The sequence below is a fragment of the Netta rufina genome (genome assembly GCF_964035555.1).
Source record: "Netta rufina genome assembly, chromosome: 29".
Taxonomy (NCBI): domain Eukaryota; kingdom Metazoa; phylum Chordata; class Aves; order Anseriformes; family Anatidae; genus Netta; species Netta rufina.
The window spans coordinates 3,438,554-3,456,258 of NC_140153.1; the positions used below are offsets into that span (position 1 = coordinate 3,438,554).

General features: G+C 52.3%; 2 protein-coding genes across 4 annotated transcripts in view; one reads left to right on the plus strand and one right to left on the minus strand.

Moving 5' to 3' along the window:
* Positions 1 to 5,365: 5,365 nt before the first annotated feature.
* Positions 5,366 to 7,731, plus strand: PSMB4 (proteasome 20S subunit beta 4). Its single transcript, XM_084303449.1, has 7 exons — positions 5,366 to 5,499; positions 5,620 to 5,826; positions 6,123 to 6,269; positions 6,611 to 6,692; positions 6,798 to 6,914; positions 7,333 to 7,421; positions 7,594 to 7,731. Exons 1-7 carry the CDS (start codon positions 5,387 to 5,389, stop codon positions 7,604 to 7,606), a joined length of 768 nt encoding a protein of 255 aa, XP_084159575.1. The 5' UTR covers positions 5,366 to 5,386; the 3' UTR covers positions 7,607 to 7,731.
* Positions 7,732 to 9,321: 1,590 nt separating this feature from the next.
* POGZ (pogo transposable element derived with ZNF domain) overlaps positions 9,322 to 17,705 on the minus strand; it is a 33,184-nt gene continuing 24,800 nt past the window's right edge. For 2 of the 3 annotated variants that reach the window (XM_084303243.1, XM_084303245.1), the window contains 8 exons: positions 16,924 to 17,070; positions 15,886 to 16,020; positions 15,215 to 15,387; positions 14,596 to 14,736; positions 13,882 to 13,941; positions 13,442 to 13,554; positions 12,639 to 12,663; positions 9,322 to 12,521 (listed from right to left, as the gene is read on the minus strand). In XM_084303243.1, coding sequence (XP_084159369.1) covers positions 10,949 to 12,521; positions 12,639 to 12,663; positions 13,442 to 13,554; positions 13,882 to 13,941; positions 14,596 to 14,736; positions 15,215 to 15,387; positions 15,886 to 16,020; positions 16,924 to 17,070 — 2,367 coding nt within the window. In that variant the 3' untranslated portion in view covers positions 9,322 to 10,948. The remainder of the gene's footprint in view (positions 12,522 to 12,638; positions 12,664 to 13,441; positions 13,555 to 13,881; positions 13,942 to 14,595; positions 14,737 to 15,214; positions 15,388 to 15,885; positions 16,021 to 16,923; positions 17,071 to 17,705) is intronic. The other variant, XM_084303244.1, reaches the window with a different exon arrangement.

Here is a 17,705-nt window from a genome sequence, read left to right on the forward strand (position 1 = left end):
CCATCTGCCCCCTGCCCACCCCAGGAAGAAATCCGAGCCAGAGCCCCGCTGCCCTGGGACAGCCCCAGAAGGACAAACAGCCACGGGGACGCCTGCCCAGGCTCGGCAGGCCGCGCTTTCTGCTCCCCCCAGCACGCCGCGGCTCTGCCGGCTCCCCACAGCCACCGGCTGCTCCCGTTCCCCGGCCAACCCACAGGACCGGGACCAGGTCCAGCAGCACCAGGCTTGGAGGAAAGCTTGAGCAAAGCCATGGCTGCACCCCAGCACTGCAAGGAGGTTGGGGACACTTCACCGGAGCCTTTCAGGTCTTTACCCCAATCTCAGGGGCAAGGGGCAGCTCCCAGGAGGTGCCCGGAGCAACGGGTGGGTGACAAGCTGCTCGTCCTGTGGGCCAGGCAGCGGCCAGCTGGCACGGCCGTGGGATCGGCAGGGTGAAGCCGGCAGAGCACCGGGCCCCAAGCAGATGGAGGGGAGGCGAAGAACACCCGGCCCTGCGGGAGGTGGCATCGAGCGGGGCAGCAGCAACGGGGCTGAGGGAAATGCCCCCGCCTGGTCCCGAGCCTCCTCCAGCCCAGAGGGACGGGTGCCGCTGCTCCTGATCTCGTTATCCCTGCACAGCATCGAGATAACGAGATCAGCAGCAGACACCAGCCTCTAGAAACGAGCCCTGAACCCAGCACCGCTGCAGGAGCCCCTAAAGCCAACCCGCCAGCCCTGTGCCAGGGGACACGGGCACCAGCAGCAGCGCGTCCGCTCCGTGCCGCGGCAAGGCAGAGCCCATATGGCCGGCCCGCAGGGAATGGCAGGGCCAGGCACGGCCATCGCGGCTGTTTGTGAGCAGCAGCACAGCGAGGAGAGGAAGCGGCTTTGGCAGCAAAGCCCAGATTTGTCCACAGCAGTGTCCAAAGTGCAGCGGGTGCCGGGCTGCAGCCTGGGTGGGGAGAGGGCTCGGCTCCACCGCTACTGGGCAGGAATGGTGAGCGCTGGGCGCAGCACCCGGCTCCAGGAGACCTTTGGACGCGGCCCCGCAGCCCTGTGCTGGCACACGCAGGGACCAGGTGGCAGAAAACCACGGGGGTGACACGCAGCCGCTGGCGGGGTGCTGCACAGGGCCAGACCTCAGGGAGGATTTGCTCCTTGCAGGGGAGCAGCGGCAGCTCCGCGGGCACGCAGCATCGCTCGGGTGCGCGCCGTGCCGCCAGCAGCGGTCCTGCAGCACGAGCTGGGTGTTGGGGAGCAGGTGAGCCGCTAATCCCCCAGGAATGCCTCCTCCTGGAAGGGCTCCAGCTCGCAGATAAAGGGACTTGAAACGGCCAGATTGCATTCCTACGTGGGAAAGCAGCGCAGAGCCCAGGGCTGGAAACAGCCCGGGGAGGAGATTTCACTGGAAAGCACAGCGAAGGAGCGGGAGGGACGAAGGACTGGAGCTACAGATACTCTGCTTATCGTCCCTGGGCGTGCAGCTCACTCTTTGGCCAAGCACGCGGGGACTCTGCTGTGCAAACACACCTCAGCTCTGCCCCGATCCGGCCAGCTGCCAGCAGGGCAGGGGGCGCGGGCGGGCGGCGCGGGTCCCCCGCTGGCGGTCACGCACCTCCAGCGTCCCGGGGATGGCGGGCGGCCAGCTCCGCTCATGCAGATAGGGAACACAATGGGCCCTTTGTGGGCACGTTAGCCCAGAAAGTTGTTTTGCAATTCGCCGGCAGCGAGCGGCTCGCTCACCCTTCCACTCCTGCACAGGGGCAGCCCAGGAGGAAAAGCAGAGCGCCACCAGCTCTTACCTGTCCTCCTGCACACAGGTACCTGGGGCAGGGTCCGCTCGGCAGGAGCGTGCTCGCCCTTCTGCAAAGGGACCGTGGCCCCGGGGAGCAGGGTGCGCTCCCAAGGCCACCGAGTCACCCTGAGCCCAGCGGCAGCTCGGCTGGCACGGCTCCTGTGCCCCTGAGCACTGGGAACCTCTGAGTGCAAAGCCTCAGGGGCTGGATTGTCCCAGAGCACCTCACGTCCAGAGCAGTGTCGCAGAAAAGGGAGCGGCAGGAACATAACAAAACCAACATTTCAGTTTGTCACCCATTTTCTTGGCTCCCGGCATGCTGGAGGCTCTTTCCCCTGAGGATTTCCCAAAGGCTTTGCTCTACCTATGACCCGTTGTTAGTTGTGTTTACACACAGCCATGCAAGACCCCGGGGCTCACGGCACTCGGGGCCAAAGTCTGTGGCCGGTTTCACGTGCCAGCAGCAGCCGTGTCCGCGCCCTGCCCGTCACCGCAGACCGGCCGCTCCTGCCTCCTGTGCTCTGCTCCCTGGCGGAGCCCGAAACCCCAATAAATCCCAGGGCGAGCACACGCGTGACAAGCCGCAGGTCGGAGACGCCCGAAACCAGCGCGCCCAGGGCTGCGTCACCAGGGCCAGGACGTCCCCAGCCCCGGGGACGTCACCGCACCACCAGGGCGCTCCGGGCCCCGCGGCTCCCCACACCACAGCCCGGCTGATAAGGCAGAGCCTCCGAATTCCTTTGAATCCGAAAGCCTCCTGAGCCACCCACGGCGAGAGTGCTGCGGTTAATCATCAACCCGGGGACTGGAAAACCCCGTTCCCTGCCCGGCGGTCGCACCCGCGGCGCTTCCCTTCCCGACCCGCATCCCGCAGCCGCGAGCCCACGGGGCAGCTCCTGCCCTGCCCTCGCCAACCAGCGGCGTTTGGCCAAAGCCGCCTCCGGCAGCTGCTGCGGTTGGTTGTGGACGGCAGCGAAACGGCCACGAACGGGGCCGGGGCTGCTCTCGGCGCTCCCACGGCAGGGCACGGCTCACCCAGCCCCACACCCACACCACGCAGCCGTGCGGCAGCACCCATCACATCCACCCCAGTCCCCGCTTCCTGAGCCGATCGCACCTTTGGAAGCGGAACTGCTCGGGTCCGGGCGCTGGGAGGGGAAACTCTCCCCGGGGGAACCGAGGCAGAGCAGGAGCAGCCCCACGGGGTGCGGATCCGCAGCTGGGTGCCAGGGGACGCGGCGCTGTGATCACTGTGTTCGGGTACACGGAGCTCGTTAGGCTGAGGTGCAAACAGGGGCTTAACCCCTTCGCCGTGGGGCTGCGGTGAGCAGCAGCAGCCCTGGCACCACGGGGAGCCCCCAGTTGTCCCCCCCGGCTCACACTGACACCTCAGTGCCGGTCCCAGCCGCCACCACCCCACCCCAGTGCGGCCCCAAAACAGCAGGGGGAGGGGACGCTGTGAGGGGCCGCAGCAGGAGAGGACTCAGTCACAAGCGCCACGTTATCTGTGGGGATGTTATCTATGGGACAGAGGTGGAAACTCGGCCCCAAACCAGCTCAACTGGTCGGGGTGGTGGGGAGCAAAACTGCCCGGAGCGATACCGAGCACCCTCCAAACAAAGGGCCGGGACAGCGGGCACAGCGGATGGGTTATCCCGGGGACAGAGCAGCGGAGGGGAAGAAACAGGGACAGGGACGGGCAGCACGACCCGGGCACCCCTGCCCCTCACAGCCCTCACCCAGCCTGCAGGGATGAGCCCGTGGGCATCGAGACCCGGCCCCAGTGACCGTGGGCATCACGGCCCCAGGGGACCCGGGGGGGCACGGAGGCAGCTCCGGGGACGCAGCATCGCTGCCCCGCGTGCCGTAACCCCCCGCAGCCAGCGCGGGTTTCGCTTTCCTCCCTCATTGAAACAGGAGGCTGCAAACTGCGCCCTGGGAGCCGGGCGAAGTGGGGCAGCGCGGCACATTAAAGTTTCAGCAGGTGCCGCGTTACGGGCAAGGTTTGAACCCACTCGGCAGGCAGCGGGGAGCACGGGGCCGGCCCCAGTGTAATAAAGCGGTGTGTGACGCTGCCAGGTCCCGGAGGGGTTGATTTTCCCCGCTCGGGGACACAACTCGTCCTTCTGCAGCTCAAGGCTTCGGGGAGGTTATCTCCACACCACCGCGGTTCGGAAGGAAGAGCCCCGAGGTCCCGGCCGTGCTCAGAGCGGCTCCGTCTGTCCCCGTCCGGGTTGGGCGCAGCCCCGAAAACCGGGCTGGGACTTGGCCCTTATCAGCCACCTCCCCCGGTCAGAGATTGCAGGAGCCATAAACGACGCTAAATATTTACAAGGAGCAAACGAGGGAGCAGCACTGAAGGGACGGGGATGGGATTCACGGGGACACGGAGCGCAGGAAGGGAACCCCACAGAGCAGCGCCTATGGGGGCGTCACAGCAGGTCCCTGCCCGAGGGCACCCCGCCAGCAGCCCCCACAGATGGGTGCGCGGGGCCAGGACCCCGGGGACGCTCTCGGCCCCTGCAGGGGGGAGCGCAGGGAAACGCAGGGCCCTGGGGGAAGGGGCAGCCCCACAGAGAGCCCCTGGGGGTGCCGCAGGATCCCTCACGAGGAGACCCCAGCCGGGGCAGACCCCTCACGGGGGAAGCACCCCCACGGGACCTGCTGCACGGCACCCTGCAATAAGACCCCACAACAGGCACCCCACAACAGGAACCCCACAACAGGAACCCCCCGGGTGCAGCACCCCCAGGGCAAGGAGCGCTACAGAGCCCCTGCGGCAGGGCTCGGCCCGGGAACGGCGACCCCAACGGCCCCGGCCCCTGGGGGCTCTGCCGGGAGGCTGAAAGCAGGGCGAGGGCAGCGGCCCCTCGACCCCCTATCGACCCCCTATCGACCCCCTATCGACCCCCTATCGACCCCCTATCGACCCCCTATCGACCCCCTATCGACCCCCTATCGACCCCCTATCGACCCCCTATCGACCCCCTATCGACCCCCTATCGACCCCCTATCGACCCCCTATCGACCCCCTATCGACCCCCTATCGACCCCCTATCGACCCCCCCCGCTCACCTCCGGAGCCGCCGCGGGCACCGCTCGCACCTCCGCCGCCGCCCCAACCTGTTACCTCCGCCGAGGCCCCGCCCCCTGAGCGCCCATTGGACACTGCCGCGCCCGGCCTCGCCCCCGGGCGGGGAGAGACCCGCCCGGCCCCGCCCCATTCCCCGCCCCTTTCGGCTCGCCCGGGGTGGGGCCGGTGTCACGTGACGCCCCCCGTGGCGCCAGCGGATCGCCGCCATCTTGGGGAGGGCGGCTGGGAGCGGAGGGGCGGCTCGACAAGGGCGGGAGGAGCAGAGCCGGGGTTTTAACGCTCGGGTGCCCGTCCCCGAGAGTCATCTGGTGGCAAGGGGCCCGCGACGGGCGATTCGTGCCGCGTAACCGGGCACTGGCGAGTTCCGCCACACACAAGATGGCACCCGGCCCTCCCTTCCCCCTTCCGGCCGGGGCCACTCTCAAGATGGCGCCGCGCCGCTTCGCCTGGGCCTACGGCGGCCGGCAGCGGCCGCTCTTCCGGCGCGCGTGCGCAGCGCGGGCCGCACCGTGACTAAGATGGAGGCCGGGGGAGCGCGGGCGCCGCCGCCGTTCTGGGCCGGGGGCCCGGCTCCGGGGCAGGCCTACAGCCACGGCACCGCCGCGGGCATCCAGCCCCTCACCAGGACCACGTGAGTGCGGGGCGGGGGGCACCGGGACGGGGGCTGGGGGCAGTTGGGGGCTGGGGGCGTTTGGGGAGCGGCCCCCCCCCCCCCCCCCCCCCCCGGTGCCGCTGACGCCGGGGCCCGCAGGACGCCGATGGTGACGGGAACCTCGGTGCTGGGCGTGAAGTTCGAGGGCGGCGTGATGCTGGCCGCGGACATGATGGGCTCCTACGGCTCCCTCGCCCGCTTCCGGAACATCTCCCGGCTGCTGCGGGTAAACGACAGCACCGTGCTGGGCGCCTCCGGGGACTACGCCGACTTCCAGTACCTGGCGCAGATCATCGACCAGATGGTGTAAGTGGGCCGAGCCCCGGCCGTGCCGCGGGTATCGCTGAGCGCTGCCAGCTCTCCGAGCGCTGAGGTGCGGTGAGAGGCGTGCGCTGAGCAGGGACAAAACCGAGCTCAGGCTCCTCCTTTGCCAAGCTCGTGGTCCCCCCGGTACAAGTGTCCCTTCCCAGTTCTCTGCTGAGCGCTGTGGTTTTGCGTGAGGATCCCCCGCGCTGCCCGTGGCGCAGCAGGAGATGGGCTGCTGCTCGTGTCCAGGTGGTTTCCAGCTTTCCTTAGTTGGGTGAAACTTCTCTCTGAATTAGAATTGATGAGGAGCTGCTGGGAGATGGTCACAGCTACAGCCCCAAAGCCATTCACTCCTGGCTGACGAGAGTCATGTACAACCGGAGGTCCAAGATAAATCCCCTGTGGAACACTGTTGTCATCGGAGGCTACTACAATGGCGAGAGGTAGGTGAGGAGCAGTGACACGGAACGTAGAACAGTTACCGCGTGTCCTGCCCTGGGACTGTTCCTCATGGCTCAGGACAGTGCGTGCTTCAGGAGGGAGCCCCACCAGCACAGTTCTTGCTTGCCTTGCTTGTTAGATGGGATTGTAGCTGAGGGCTTCTCCAGAAAGGGAAGTACGCAGCGGACTTCCAGCAGGAGTCCTGCTTTCACAGCGAGAGGGCATCTGCTTTGCTGGTTTCTGCTCTGAGCTGGATGTAGCTGCTCAAAAGCTGAGTCCTTCCCCAAAGTGATGCATCTCTGCCTATGCAAGGAGTTCTGCACTAACTGCTCTGTCCCTTCAGCTTCCTAGGCTACGTGGACATGCTTGGCGTGGCCTACGAAGCCCCTACACTTGCTACTGGTTATGGAGCATTCCTCGCTCAGGTGAGCATTTGCAAGCAGGAACAGTGTGTGCGCTCAGCTGCTGAAGCAAACTTGGTGCTGTGTGACTGAGCTGTTGAGATACTGGTTTTTATTACTTTCTTTCAGCCTTTGATGAGAGAAGTCTTGGAGAAGAAACCCATACTAACAAAGGAGGAAGCCCGGAGCTTGATCGAGCGTTGTATGAAAATTTTGTATTACAGAGACGCTCGATCGTTCAACAGAGTAAGTGTGGTACTGCGGTGTGCCCTGCCTGGAGAGCTGCGGTGTGCCTCAGGCTGACGTTCCAGAGGCCAGTCACCCCAGCTCACTGCAGCATTTGCAGTTGTTCTGCCTCTGATTCTCAGCAAACCTCACAGTAACACTTGAATTGGCAGAGATGAGTCTCCCATCACCACAGTAGCAGCATCCAGAGGCTGCAATCTTTTAGCTTTGTGACCATTTCTACCTCCTAGCACTGTGAACTCTCAACTTGCTCACCAAGGAAAAAGTAAAACATTATTAAATACAAAGCCATGTTAAAGCAAATTTGTTTAAACAGCTGTTATTAGTGACACTTACTGATTAGAGCTTTTATAGGGCCAATCAAATCCAAGTATGGAAGTCAGGCTTTATTGGAAGCTTTCCATGTTTTCTTCCTTAGTATGAAATTGCTATTGCAACGGAAAAAGGCGTGGAGGTGGAAGGACCCCTGACCCTGGAAGCCAACTGGGACATAGCAAATCTTGTCAGGTAATACTTTTAGGACTATGTGTACTTTGAGCTCTTAGTCTGGAAGCTGTCAGTCCAGCAAAAGCCTGAGGGCACCTTATAAGAGGTAAAAATGCTCTGATTTTGGTAGCACAGCTGTTAACTGCATCCCTGTTGGGTAATATCCTGACCTTATAAAAATGTTTTCTTGCAGTGGTTTTGAATGACCCCCCCCCCAAGAGCTACTTCAGGCTGCTGTGTCCGTGTTATCATCCTCCATCTACGCTGTAAATCAGCTACTCCTTTTGAAGTTCTGATTTCTTTGGGAAATTAAATAAACCTGTTAAGACAAGCTTCTGTGTTTTGTGCTATGGTTAAGAATTTGTGGGATGCTCCAAGAATATTACCTTCAGGAAGTGAGAAGCCAGAGCACTTCAGGAATCACTCGGAGGTGCAAGGTTCTGAATTCTACAACACTGCCATGTTTTGAGAAGGCTGCAAAATGCTGCAAGTCCTTTTTGTTGCCCTTCTCCAGGAAAAAAACGTGGTTTTGCTCCAGTGGGGTTCTGGTAGGTACTGTACTCCATTAAACCCACATACATGCTCCTCTTCCTCCTGTATCTGACTTGGCAGTCCCTTTCTCAGATAGCGCTTGTGTGTGTGAGTGTGGGTCAAAGTACTCCTTAACCACCTCTAATTAGCACCCACGATCTCATCTCTGCTAGAGCTGACAATGCTTTTTCCACTTCTGTTTTAGTAAAGGTTTCTGAGGTACAAGGTAGTAGTACTGAACCCAATTATCCCATTACAGTTTGCCCTAATAAAAATCTACTGGACTATGCCATCCATAACTGAATATGTAACACACTTCAATCGTGTGGGGTATTTCAGTGACCTGGACTTAATGTGCAGCACGTACCATGTTTCTCCTGCTCTCACTTGTAATCCAGACGTCCAAGAATTCTGGACAGGTAAAAAGCCTCAGTCAACTTATAAAAGCCACCTGTGAACAGAATGAAAACATGTCTTTAAGGATGCCTTCTGTAAGGAAAGTATTTGCAAACAGTAAGAGTCGAGAAATGGGATGGGTCCTGCTTAGTTGGAAAGAAATGGGTCTGCCAGGCAGCAGGCGTTACCCTGCATGCTGCAGCCACCTGGTCACAGCTCTGCCAGCGTGCTGAGCAGCGTTGCGAGGGGTTGAACAAAATGAAAGTGGAACCACAAGGATACAGCAGCATTTCCAGCCTTAGATTGCAATTTCAGAGGTTCCTACGCTGCTCTCATCCCACTACGAGCACGCGTTTGACTGCTGTGTTAACTCCAACCCCAGCTGTAGCACTTTAGCTCACGGAGCAGTTTTAAGATATAAGAAGGTAATACCTCTAAGGTGCAACATACCAGGCCATTTTACGAACACCTTTTCACAGATGCCTGCATTTTGCTTATCCTAGGCACTCTCAAGCATTCAGCGACTCTTAAAGGCTTCAGTTCAAAGCACAGAGGGAAAAAAATGAAAGGAGGGTTGACTTCAGTTGCTTTAGTGTCTAAGCTTAATGGTCAGAGTAATTAAGATCCATCTGCGTTCCTACAGCTCTACCTGCTGACAGCAGATCCAGGGATACAAGGGCTCTGAAAACCAAAGGCAGTTGATGATCCCACAGCAGGCTGCATGCAGGCAGGGCTGCAGTGCCTCCTGCAAAGCCCCTGCTGGTTCCCATTCAGCTGGTGCTACAGGAGGATAGTAACAAAATGGTGTTACATGTGCTTTCCTACCCAATTCAGCATTTCTTAGCCTTGTGATTATTCGTAAAGGTACTTAAGACTGGTATTTATTACTACCTAAGATAAATAACTTGAACCATTAAGCTCTCACTTGAGACAGTGGGCAATCCCCCAAAAAAAAGAATAAAATGCAGTAAAATCTTCATTCAGTATTTTATTAATGATTTTTCAGAGTTTTATTAAAAAAAAAAATCAGGAAAGTAGGTTGTTCTGTTTAACCTACTGTATAGTTAAAGGGCAAGTAGGGTCTGCAGAAATGTAAATTGGGCAGAAGTCTGCCTCAAGTGTTAATGACATGTAAACACATTTAATTACTATCCCATCTCTGGGTATCCTCAGGACATGCTGAACAACTCTGTCCCCTTCAAAAGAACAGAGAGGGAACCCAGCCCACGACCTGGCCCCAGCTCTGAAGTACAGCTCACGTGCCAGCCTCGCGCTCCTGCACTCCTCAGAGAATTCTTTATGCACTTTACATTAAGCATTACGATAGCACAAGAGTTAAATAGTTCTTCATAATAAAAACACATGTTTATAAATCCATTTCCCTGGTTTTATTAAATGTTCCACTTATGTACATTTTAAAGATGAACCATTTACAGGTCTGCACATGCTGCTTCCTGCTTTCCTTAGGTAATAGGGAAGGTTCACAAAACCTCTATGGAAACAGAAAGGTGCAGGTGCTTCTGAATTCTGTATGTCAAAATGCTTTCCGTTTATACCATAATACATACAATTAAAAAACCCTCAAACATGCAAATTGTAGAAAAATTTAAGCTGGCAGTGAAAAATAAAAACAAACGTCTTCTTTTTGTGCACATCACAGTTTGTTTCATTAAATCAGATTTCTAATTCTAAGGAACGTAGTGTCTGATGCCACTGGTTAAAGCAGGTTTATTAACTACTAGTAGTTAAAAGGTCAACGCTTCATGGTCCATACAGATTTGACTCCCATCTACTGTACAGGAAGATCAAGACAGGCTTGACTTTCCTCTCCCATCGTGTACCCTCTGTCAGTAACTCTTTGGAGCAAGGTGGGTGTCGGATGGTTTCCTGGCTGGAGGAAAGGAACCATCGCAGTGCCAAAGTCAGCTCAAACCCGCAGGGTTGTGGCACTGCACCTGACTCCCTAACTGCACGTCTCACTTCAGCCCCCGTTCAAGGTATCGTGGCTCCCAAGAACCATTGCTGGCATTGAACAGGCAAAATTCATTTGCTTGTGTGTTTACCCCATGTCCAAATTCACAAGCAAAATAATTAGTCTTCTTTAAAGGAAAAAAAAAAAAAAGAAAAAAACAAACCCAAACCAAATCTTAATAGCCAATTATAGGAGGTTCACACATTAAAGCAATCATTCATATCTAAATTTACCACAGAAACCTAAATCTCTGGGTCAAGTGTTAAAAAAAAAAAATCTGTGTTAAGACAACCAAAAAGGTTTATATACTGGTTCATTAGCTACATATTTTTTCCTTTCTTTAGAAATGGTCACATTGACAATGTATAATTCAAAACATTTCTGCACAATAAAAACAGAAAACTATGATACAGTGAGGTAAAGAAAACGCAAAAATATTCACCCACAATATATCTTCAGAAAATACCAACACAGTGATTTTTCTTTTAAAAAAGCACAAAACTTATAAATGAACAGCATAAATGGCTATTTATCTGAGTGATCGCCTACAAATTTCCTAAACCCACAAATCCACAGGGAAGTGTAATGGTCTCATCCAACATTTATTTAAAAAATAACCCTTTCTGGATCACGATTCGCAGATCAGTGCTCAGATTTCCATCAGATCCAAATCAGCATCTTCAAAGCCATAAAACGATTCAGTCTCACTTTCCCCTTCGAAGAGCTGATGGAGGATTTCTGGGTCGGCAGATTCCTCGGCCTGGGTCCGATCCTGGACCTCGGTCGCTGCCTGCTGCTGCTGCTCACCGTTCAGCTTCAGCTGCTCCTCCAGAGAGGCGATCAGCTCCTCCTGCATGTCGGCATTGCGTGTGGGCGAGTTGGCCGTGCCGTCCGGACCTGGCAGCACGCTGGCCACCAGGAAGGACTGCTGCACAAGTTCAGGAGAGTCACTAATGACTTCCAGGACCTCTGCCAGCCAGCATAAAACCAGCTGGAGAAGAATGTCCGAATCGCACGTGGAGTCCGCCATCTCCTTGGCTTGCTCTTTCCACTTTTTATGCAAGAAATTTTTCACAGTCCTTTTTATACAAACATCTAGAGGTTGGATTTTGGAGCTGCAGCCAGCAGGGACAACAGCCGGCAGAGTGCTGGAGGCACTCAGCAAGGAAAGTACTTCTTCCGATAGGTGCGTTCGGTGACAATCCAGCACAAGCATGCCCTTGCTGTTCTGACACTCCGTGTGCTTCTGCCACACTCTGGTCGCCCACAACTCCATGACTTCGTCGTCACTGTATCCGTTCTCCTTTGCTTCCAACATGATCGATTCTGGCACGTTGGCAGGCTGCTGGACGTGGCCCCTGTAGAAGACCAGCGTTGGGAGAACGCTTCCATCGGCGAGGATCGTGAGAACAACGTCGCACCAGGGGTCCCCCGTTCCCACCGTCTGCAGAGCATTCTCCTTCCTGTCGTCGCTGCTCAGCACCTCCACGTCGAGGAAGAGCGAGATTTCATCGATGGCCGCAATCATGGAGAGAGGCAGGTCTTGAGTGTGGATTTGCCGCTGCACGAACTCGATGAAGCAGCTGGCGTTGTCCTCCACGTCTTTGGGGAGCGGGTGAGCCACCGCCCTCCGAGTGTGCGTGCTGAGGTGGTGCCGCAGCATGAACCTCACGGCCCACTCGTACGAGATCTTGAAGCCACCTTCGAGGGATCGGCCAATCTTGGTGGCTTTCTGGAAGAGAGTCTCCTCGTTTACAGGCAGCTGCTGCTCTCTCTGCGTGAGGACCCATTCCGCAAGCTTCTCCTCAGCCTCCAAGCTGAGGTACTTGCCCTCTGACAGGGATGCCAAGTTCTCTTCTTGGAAAGCTTGAAACCTCCGTAGCCAGCGCTTGATCCGCCTCTGAGGATTTCGGAAGTGCTCTGCTGCCTGTTCAGTGTTGCAGCACAAAGCAAACAGTACGACTCGCAGCTTCTTTACTGACAGCTGCTCCTTTTTGCTTGCAGGTTCAGGCTCCTTTGTTGGCTGCTCATCTTCTTGAGCATCAATATTTAAGCACTCTTCTTCCTGGCAGACCAGAGGCCTGTTGTAGGCTGCTGGTGCCAGCTCAGGCTCCAGGTCATCTTTCGCAGGTAACATTGACTTCGTTTTCACAGTAGCAGCTTTACTTGGGGAATAGGCAGAGCATGTATTCTTCATGCTTTTGTCCTGGGGCTGAACGTGCCTTGAAGGGAGAGAACACAGAACTTTCTTAAAACCAAGAAAATGAAACTGCTGAGGGAAAGCAAACAAGCAACCCACAAACTGAAACAGATGATGGCAGAGTTTATAAACGGTTTACCTGGAATGTGATATCCAAGAAGGCCCTGTTATAAAACAAAAACAAAAACATTTGTAACTTTGCAAACAAATGATAAGTCACTGAAAGCAAACAAGTCCTGGTGCAGAGATGAGGCTCAGTATCCCTGCAGCATCCCAGTCTGCTGTAAGAGCAGCCAATATTCCCCCTTCCATTCAACCACCACCCCCTCCAAAGAGGACTTGCGCTTAAATACAGCCACATCCAAACCCAGGAAGTGAAAACTGCTCAACAGTGCAGAGCAACGCTCACCAGCAGCCATTAAAGACAAACAGCAAAACCCCACATCCATTTGAAATAACACAAGGGGTTTGGTTAGGAATGCTCTACTTTGGCCAGATCCCTGCAGGCGGTGTCCTTAAGTTTTGCAAATTTTGGTAATTCACAACAAATGGCTGGAACGACAGCTTTAGGCCCTATTCATATCCCAGTATCAGCAGCTGCTTAAAGCCCCTTGGTGTCATGGAGGTACAATGATGTCTCAGAGAAACAGAAGAGCTGACTGAAGCCCTCTGCATTGTCTCTCCCTGGGAAGATCTCCTGAGAATCTCCTTACACAGCTGAGCTCCAGGCAGAGTGCACTCACTTGAAGCTTAACTCTCAATCTCCATAACAATTAAGACGCATTCAGAAGGTCCCCAACATCACATTTTACTAAAACTCAAGAGGCAGTAAGTGCTCAGCCAATTGCTACACACAGCTGTATTTGATTCAGTCTCCATGAACTGATGTAGTATATCCTTCAATAATTATTTTAACTTTTCTATTTCCTTTCCAGCTCTTACCTCGGAAAATAATATTACTAAACTCATGTGATGGATTGAAGACCAGATGTTTGGCCATTGCATCACCCTCAGATGTTACAAAGAGACAGGAGGAACAGGACAGCTTTACACCACTGGAAAACAACAACAAAAATAAAAGAGCGAGCTTAGCATCAGTATTAGACACGAAAATAGGTTCATCCCCTCATAACACTTAGAAAAAAAATGTCACACCAGTGCATACAGGCAGTGCCCCTTCCCTAAAACACTAGAAAGCAATGGGAGTTTCAGGCAACAGTAGTTGCCGTCAGTTCAATCCATTTTCAATATACATTTGTGAACATTAAGTAGCACTTCTTCAGAAGTTGATCATGAAAGAAAAGAACAGAACTGGAAGATCAGAAAGTGAATGCACATTAGATTCCCAGATGATTAAAGTAAGATGACAAGTTTTCCATTACCAGGCAGTATAGTTTTTAAACAAAGCCAAGTATTTTGGACTCTTCCGGGGAACGTGGTTGCTGTAAGAAAACAGAGTTTATTAGATGTCAGAATTATTCCAGGTATTTGAAGCGCTATAAAACCACATACAATAAAGAATATTTACAAGGATAGACTCAATTCTGGTTTTAATAACAACATTTTGTCTGCCAGACTTGTATTCGAGGAATTGAAAATTCCGTATCTGAATAAATAAATAAATAAACACTCTTCAATAGCATTTAGAAATTACTAGATTTTCTAGCAACTGTTCTACCATCCTGTTCTGTGGTCTATCTGTGGTCCTGTACAGACTGCAGGCTTGTAAAAGCACGGCATGACTTTTATTATTATTATTATTATTATTTAATATTTTTAAATTTCATTTTTAATTTTACTCTGAGAACTTTGCAAGAAATCACAGAGCACTGAATAATTGCAATTCTCTGCAGCTGCACGCAGTACACTTGCCACTAGCCACACTACTCACTTTGGAATGAATCTTTCATTGCTTGCACTCAGTTTTCCCACCTCATTTCCAAGCTAACACCCCTGTCTGTGCTGACACAGAATACACGTCTTACAGACCATCACAGTGAACTAAAATGTCACGATACTCCTTTCTTACAGAACAGCAGTCATAGGGATGCTACAACATTCAGGCAGGGGGAATGGCAGCAAAGAGTCACACGTACTTGATCATGTGGTTGGCATAAGCTCGGGAGCAGCAAGTGCTGTAACGGCACTGAGAACAGTGAACGTAGGTAGGAAAGTGGTTTGGGAAGTCAGGGATTTCGAAGCTGCACTCCAGGCAAGTCTGCCTCCCCAGGACGCTCCTGAAGGTAAGAGAGGTATTTCTGTCAGCGGCTGGACAGGTATCTTGCAGTTATAACAAACGTCAAGACAAAGTTAACGACACATGCAAACTTCCAAAAGCCTGCAGTCAAATTAGTCTGATCTTGCACCCTAAACATTTCACACTTGCTGTAGCCAGGAAACACAATATAAGAGTGGATAACAAATACAAATAAAATAAAAATAAAAGGTTGCAAGACGGCAGGACACAGCATAGGCAGATAGCTCTTATGGTGATGAAATCCCATTATCTCTATTAAAATGCCCAGCTAATTCTACATTTCACAGTTTCATAGCATGATTTAACCCTGGTTTTGTGGGAAGCTAGGTTCTCCTAGCATAACATTTCCTTGGCAACTGTTAAGACAAGGTCAGGCTACCTCATCACTGTGGCATAACAGAAGTGACTACATTTCCTTTAAAATATTTTTAATTTGAAATTTAGCCAAAAGCTCTGACATTTTTTTGACTGCTCTCTTCTGGACGTTCCTCTGGACAGGTGGGTACAGGAAGATGGGCTGGGGATCTGTAGACGATGACAGCTGAGTGGTGTCCTGTCCAGTGCCCTGTGACATGTCATTTGAAGATATTGGCACTGTCCGTGGCTGTCCTCTGGATGCCCTGATTGTAACCTGCAAAAAACAGAGCCATACCTCTTAAAAACACAAGGGCAAAAGTGATCTATCCCAATTCAAGCTCCTCTGTTTGAAGAAGTCTCTCAGAAGAAGAGACAACCCGTCCCACCCAGGTCACTAGCAGCCTAGACCAAGGACACGTGACTTGAGCCCCAGAAGTGCCTGTTTTTTTCTTAACAACTACAGAAGGCATCCAAGACAAGTAGTTCTAGTTCGGGTCCCTTCACTTGCAGAAGCCTTAGTTAGGAGAGCTTAATCTCTGGTGTGCCGCTTTCAGCTCCTCTCTCTCACTATGAAGTTCCTCTGAAGTATCAGATTAACTGCACGTGTACAATGTGGCCAGAAGTGTTTTCTGTCCCAGCAAATGTGATTTACGTGATGCAGATGGGGCAAACATCACTTTTGCATCACTGAGTAAAAACATGTCAGTGAAGATGCTGTGGGTATTTCATGAGAAACCAGGATCGATGCCTGCTGTTAATCTGGATTTCTTACCTTGGTTCCAGGTTTCAATCCTTCTAATTGTTTGGGCTTTCGGAAAGTTTTGTGATGCTGCAGCTTGTGTTCAATTTTATCCTTGGCAAACAGGAATTGGAGTCTACACTTGTTGCAATGATAAACACTCTTCTTCTAAAGCAAATGCAAATTAAATACATTCCATTTTAGAGAAACAGAAGTCACAACGCAGAATTTTTTTTTTTATTTTTTTTTTAACAAAAAAAACAAGAACACCAACACAATTTCCTCCTTGAAACCATAGCCAGCCCCACGTTTTTAGTATCTGAATGGTCTCCCTCGCAACATTCCCCCCGCCCCCCCCCCCTTTTTAAAATTAAAATCATCAGGCTCTGCACAGACGCCAGAACTGGAAGTGTCATGGAACAAAAGTCTTACCCAGCTTGTCTAAGCCAAAGTAAGGCATGCTAGCAAAGCAGTACATGAGGGAAACATTCCTTCAAAACTTGCCTTGCCTCTCCTGTAAATCAATGAAGGACTCTGGGGCAAATCAATTCAGGCACTTGGTAAGCGTGCTGCATTTCTATATTCTGAAAATATGCTTTAGTTATACCTTTATAAAGTATGTTGTCGATATGGCCAACATACATGGAAACAGAATACTTAGCTATCAAAATTATTTTCATTTGTGCGCATACAGCATTATTTATTTATTCCCTGAAAATAAAATTAAAAAAAAATAAAACCCAAGTGAACATAGAGCCTACTATTGGTTAATCATCTCATGAAGCAAACACAGTCTAGCAAAACATGTTTTTTTTCTGTTAAGTAAAATCAATCTGTGCTACTCCTAAGGGAGCAATGCCTCTTCACCACAATCCCTATGAAAAGTCTGGAATGACAGCATGCAAATTGCATTTGTTATGGAGTGACTACTACTAGCATCTACTAAAACTCTTCTTTCAACCAAGTTCTTTCTTTTCTTTTTCCTCCCCAAGCAAATGCTCAACTAATCACATGCTTAACTATGAATCCCTGTGGAAAATGAACTGCTGTAAACAAAGGCAGACATAGTACCTGATGCCTCATGAAATGCTGTTGGAAAGCATTGCCATTCTTAAAGACTTTAAGACAGTAAGGACAGAGCAGGTGCCGCGTGTCTTCATGGATCATTCGGAAGTGGCTATCCACTTCAGAATAGAGAGATGAACGATACTGGCAGACCTATAGGAGTGGACAGAAACGATCAGTGAGGTAACAAAGTATCTCTACTCACCTATCTCACAATCTATCTCACATCCACCACTGCAATATGGAGATCTTAATGGCAACATCCAGATCCCCAAAGACACTTAGCTATGGAATTTAGGAACCAGGTTCCAAAGAACTTGCTAGCTTATTCCAACTTTAAGATACTAAATCAAGCAGTGCATACTCAGAGCAGTTTGGAGAAACAGATTGAAACTACTCATATAAAGAGAGAGGAATAACAATTCAAAATTCAGATCCAAGAAAAAAAATGGGAGAGACAGTTAATGCAAAGCAGTTCAAATATGTTATATTTTTTTCAGGGTCTATGTAAAATGCAGAATTTGGAACATAATCTGTGTTAACATAACATATTTTAGAAGTTTCTTCTCTGTTTTTTCGGAGGGACAGTGTTAGGACCTCTGGGTGGAGATGACATGTTCAGAATCGATGCAAGCACAAATCTCATGACAACAGAGTGACAAGAAAAGGTGTCACACAAGCAGCAGCATCTCATCTCCTCCAGAGTGACAACTCCTCTTTATGGCACAGCAATTTGCCTGCAGGCCCTGGGAGGAAAAAAAATATTAGGCTCTGAATGCCACTGGGAC

Bases quoted from the DNA above. Each gene is read 5' to 3' on its own strand.
- PSMB4 (XM_084303449.1), top strand. From the start codon at position 5,387: ATGGAGGCCGGGGGAGCGCGGGCGCCGCCGCCGTTCTGGGCCGGGGGC. The intron at 5,827-6,122 runs GTAAGTGGGCCG...TCTCTGAATTAG, and splicing joins CAGATCATCGACCAGATGGT to AATTGATGAGGAGCTGCTGG. The intron at 6,693-6,797 runs GTGAGCATTTGC...ACTTTCTTTCAG, and splicing joins ATGGAGCATTCCTCGCTCAG to CCTTTGATGAGAGAAGTCTT.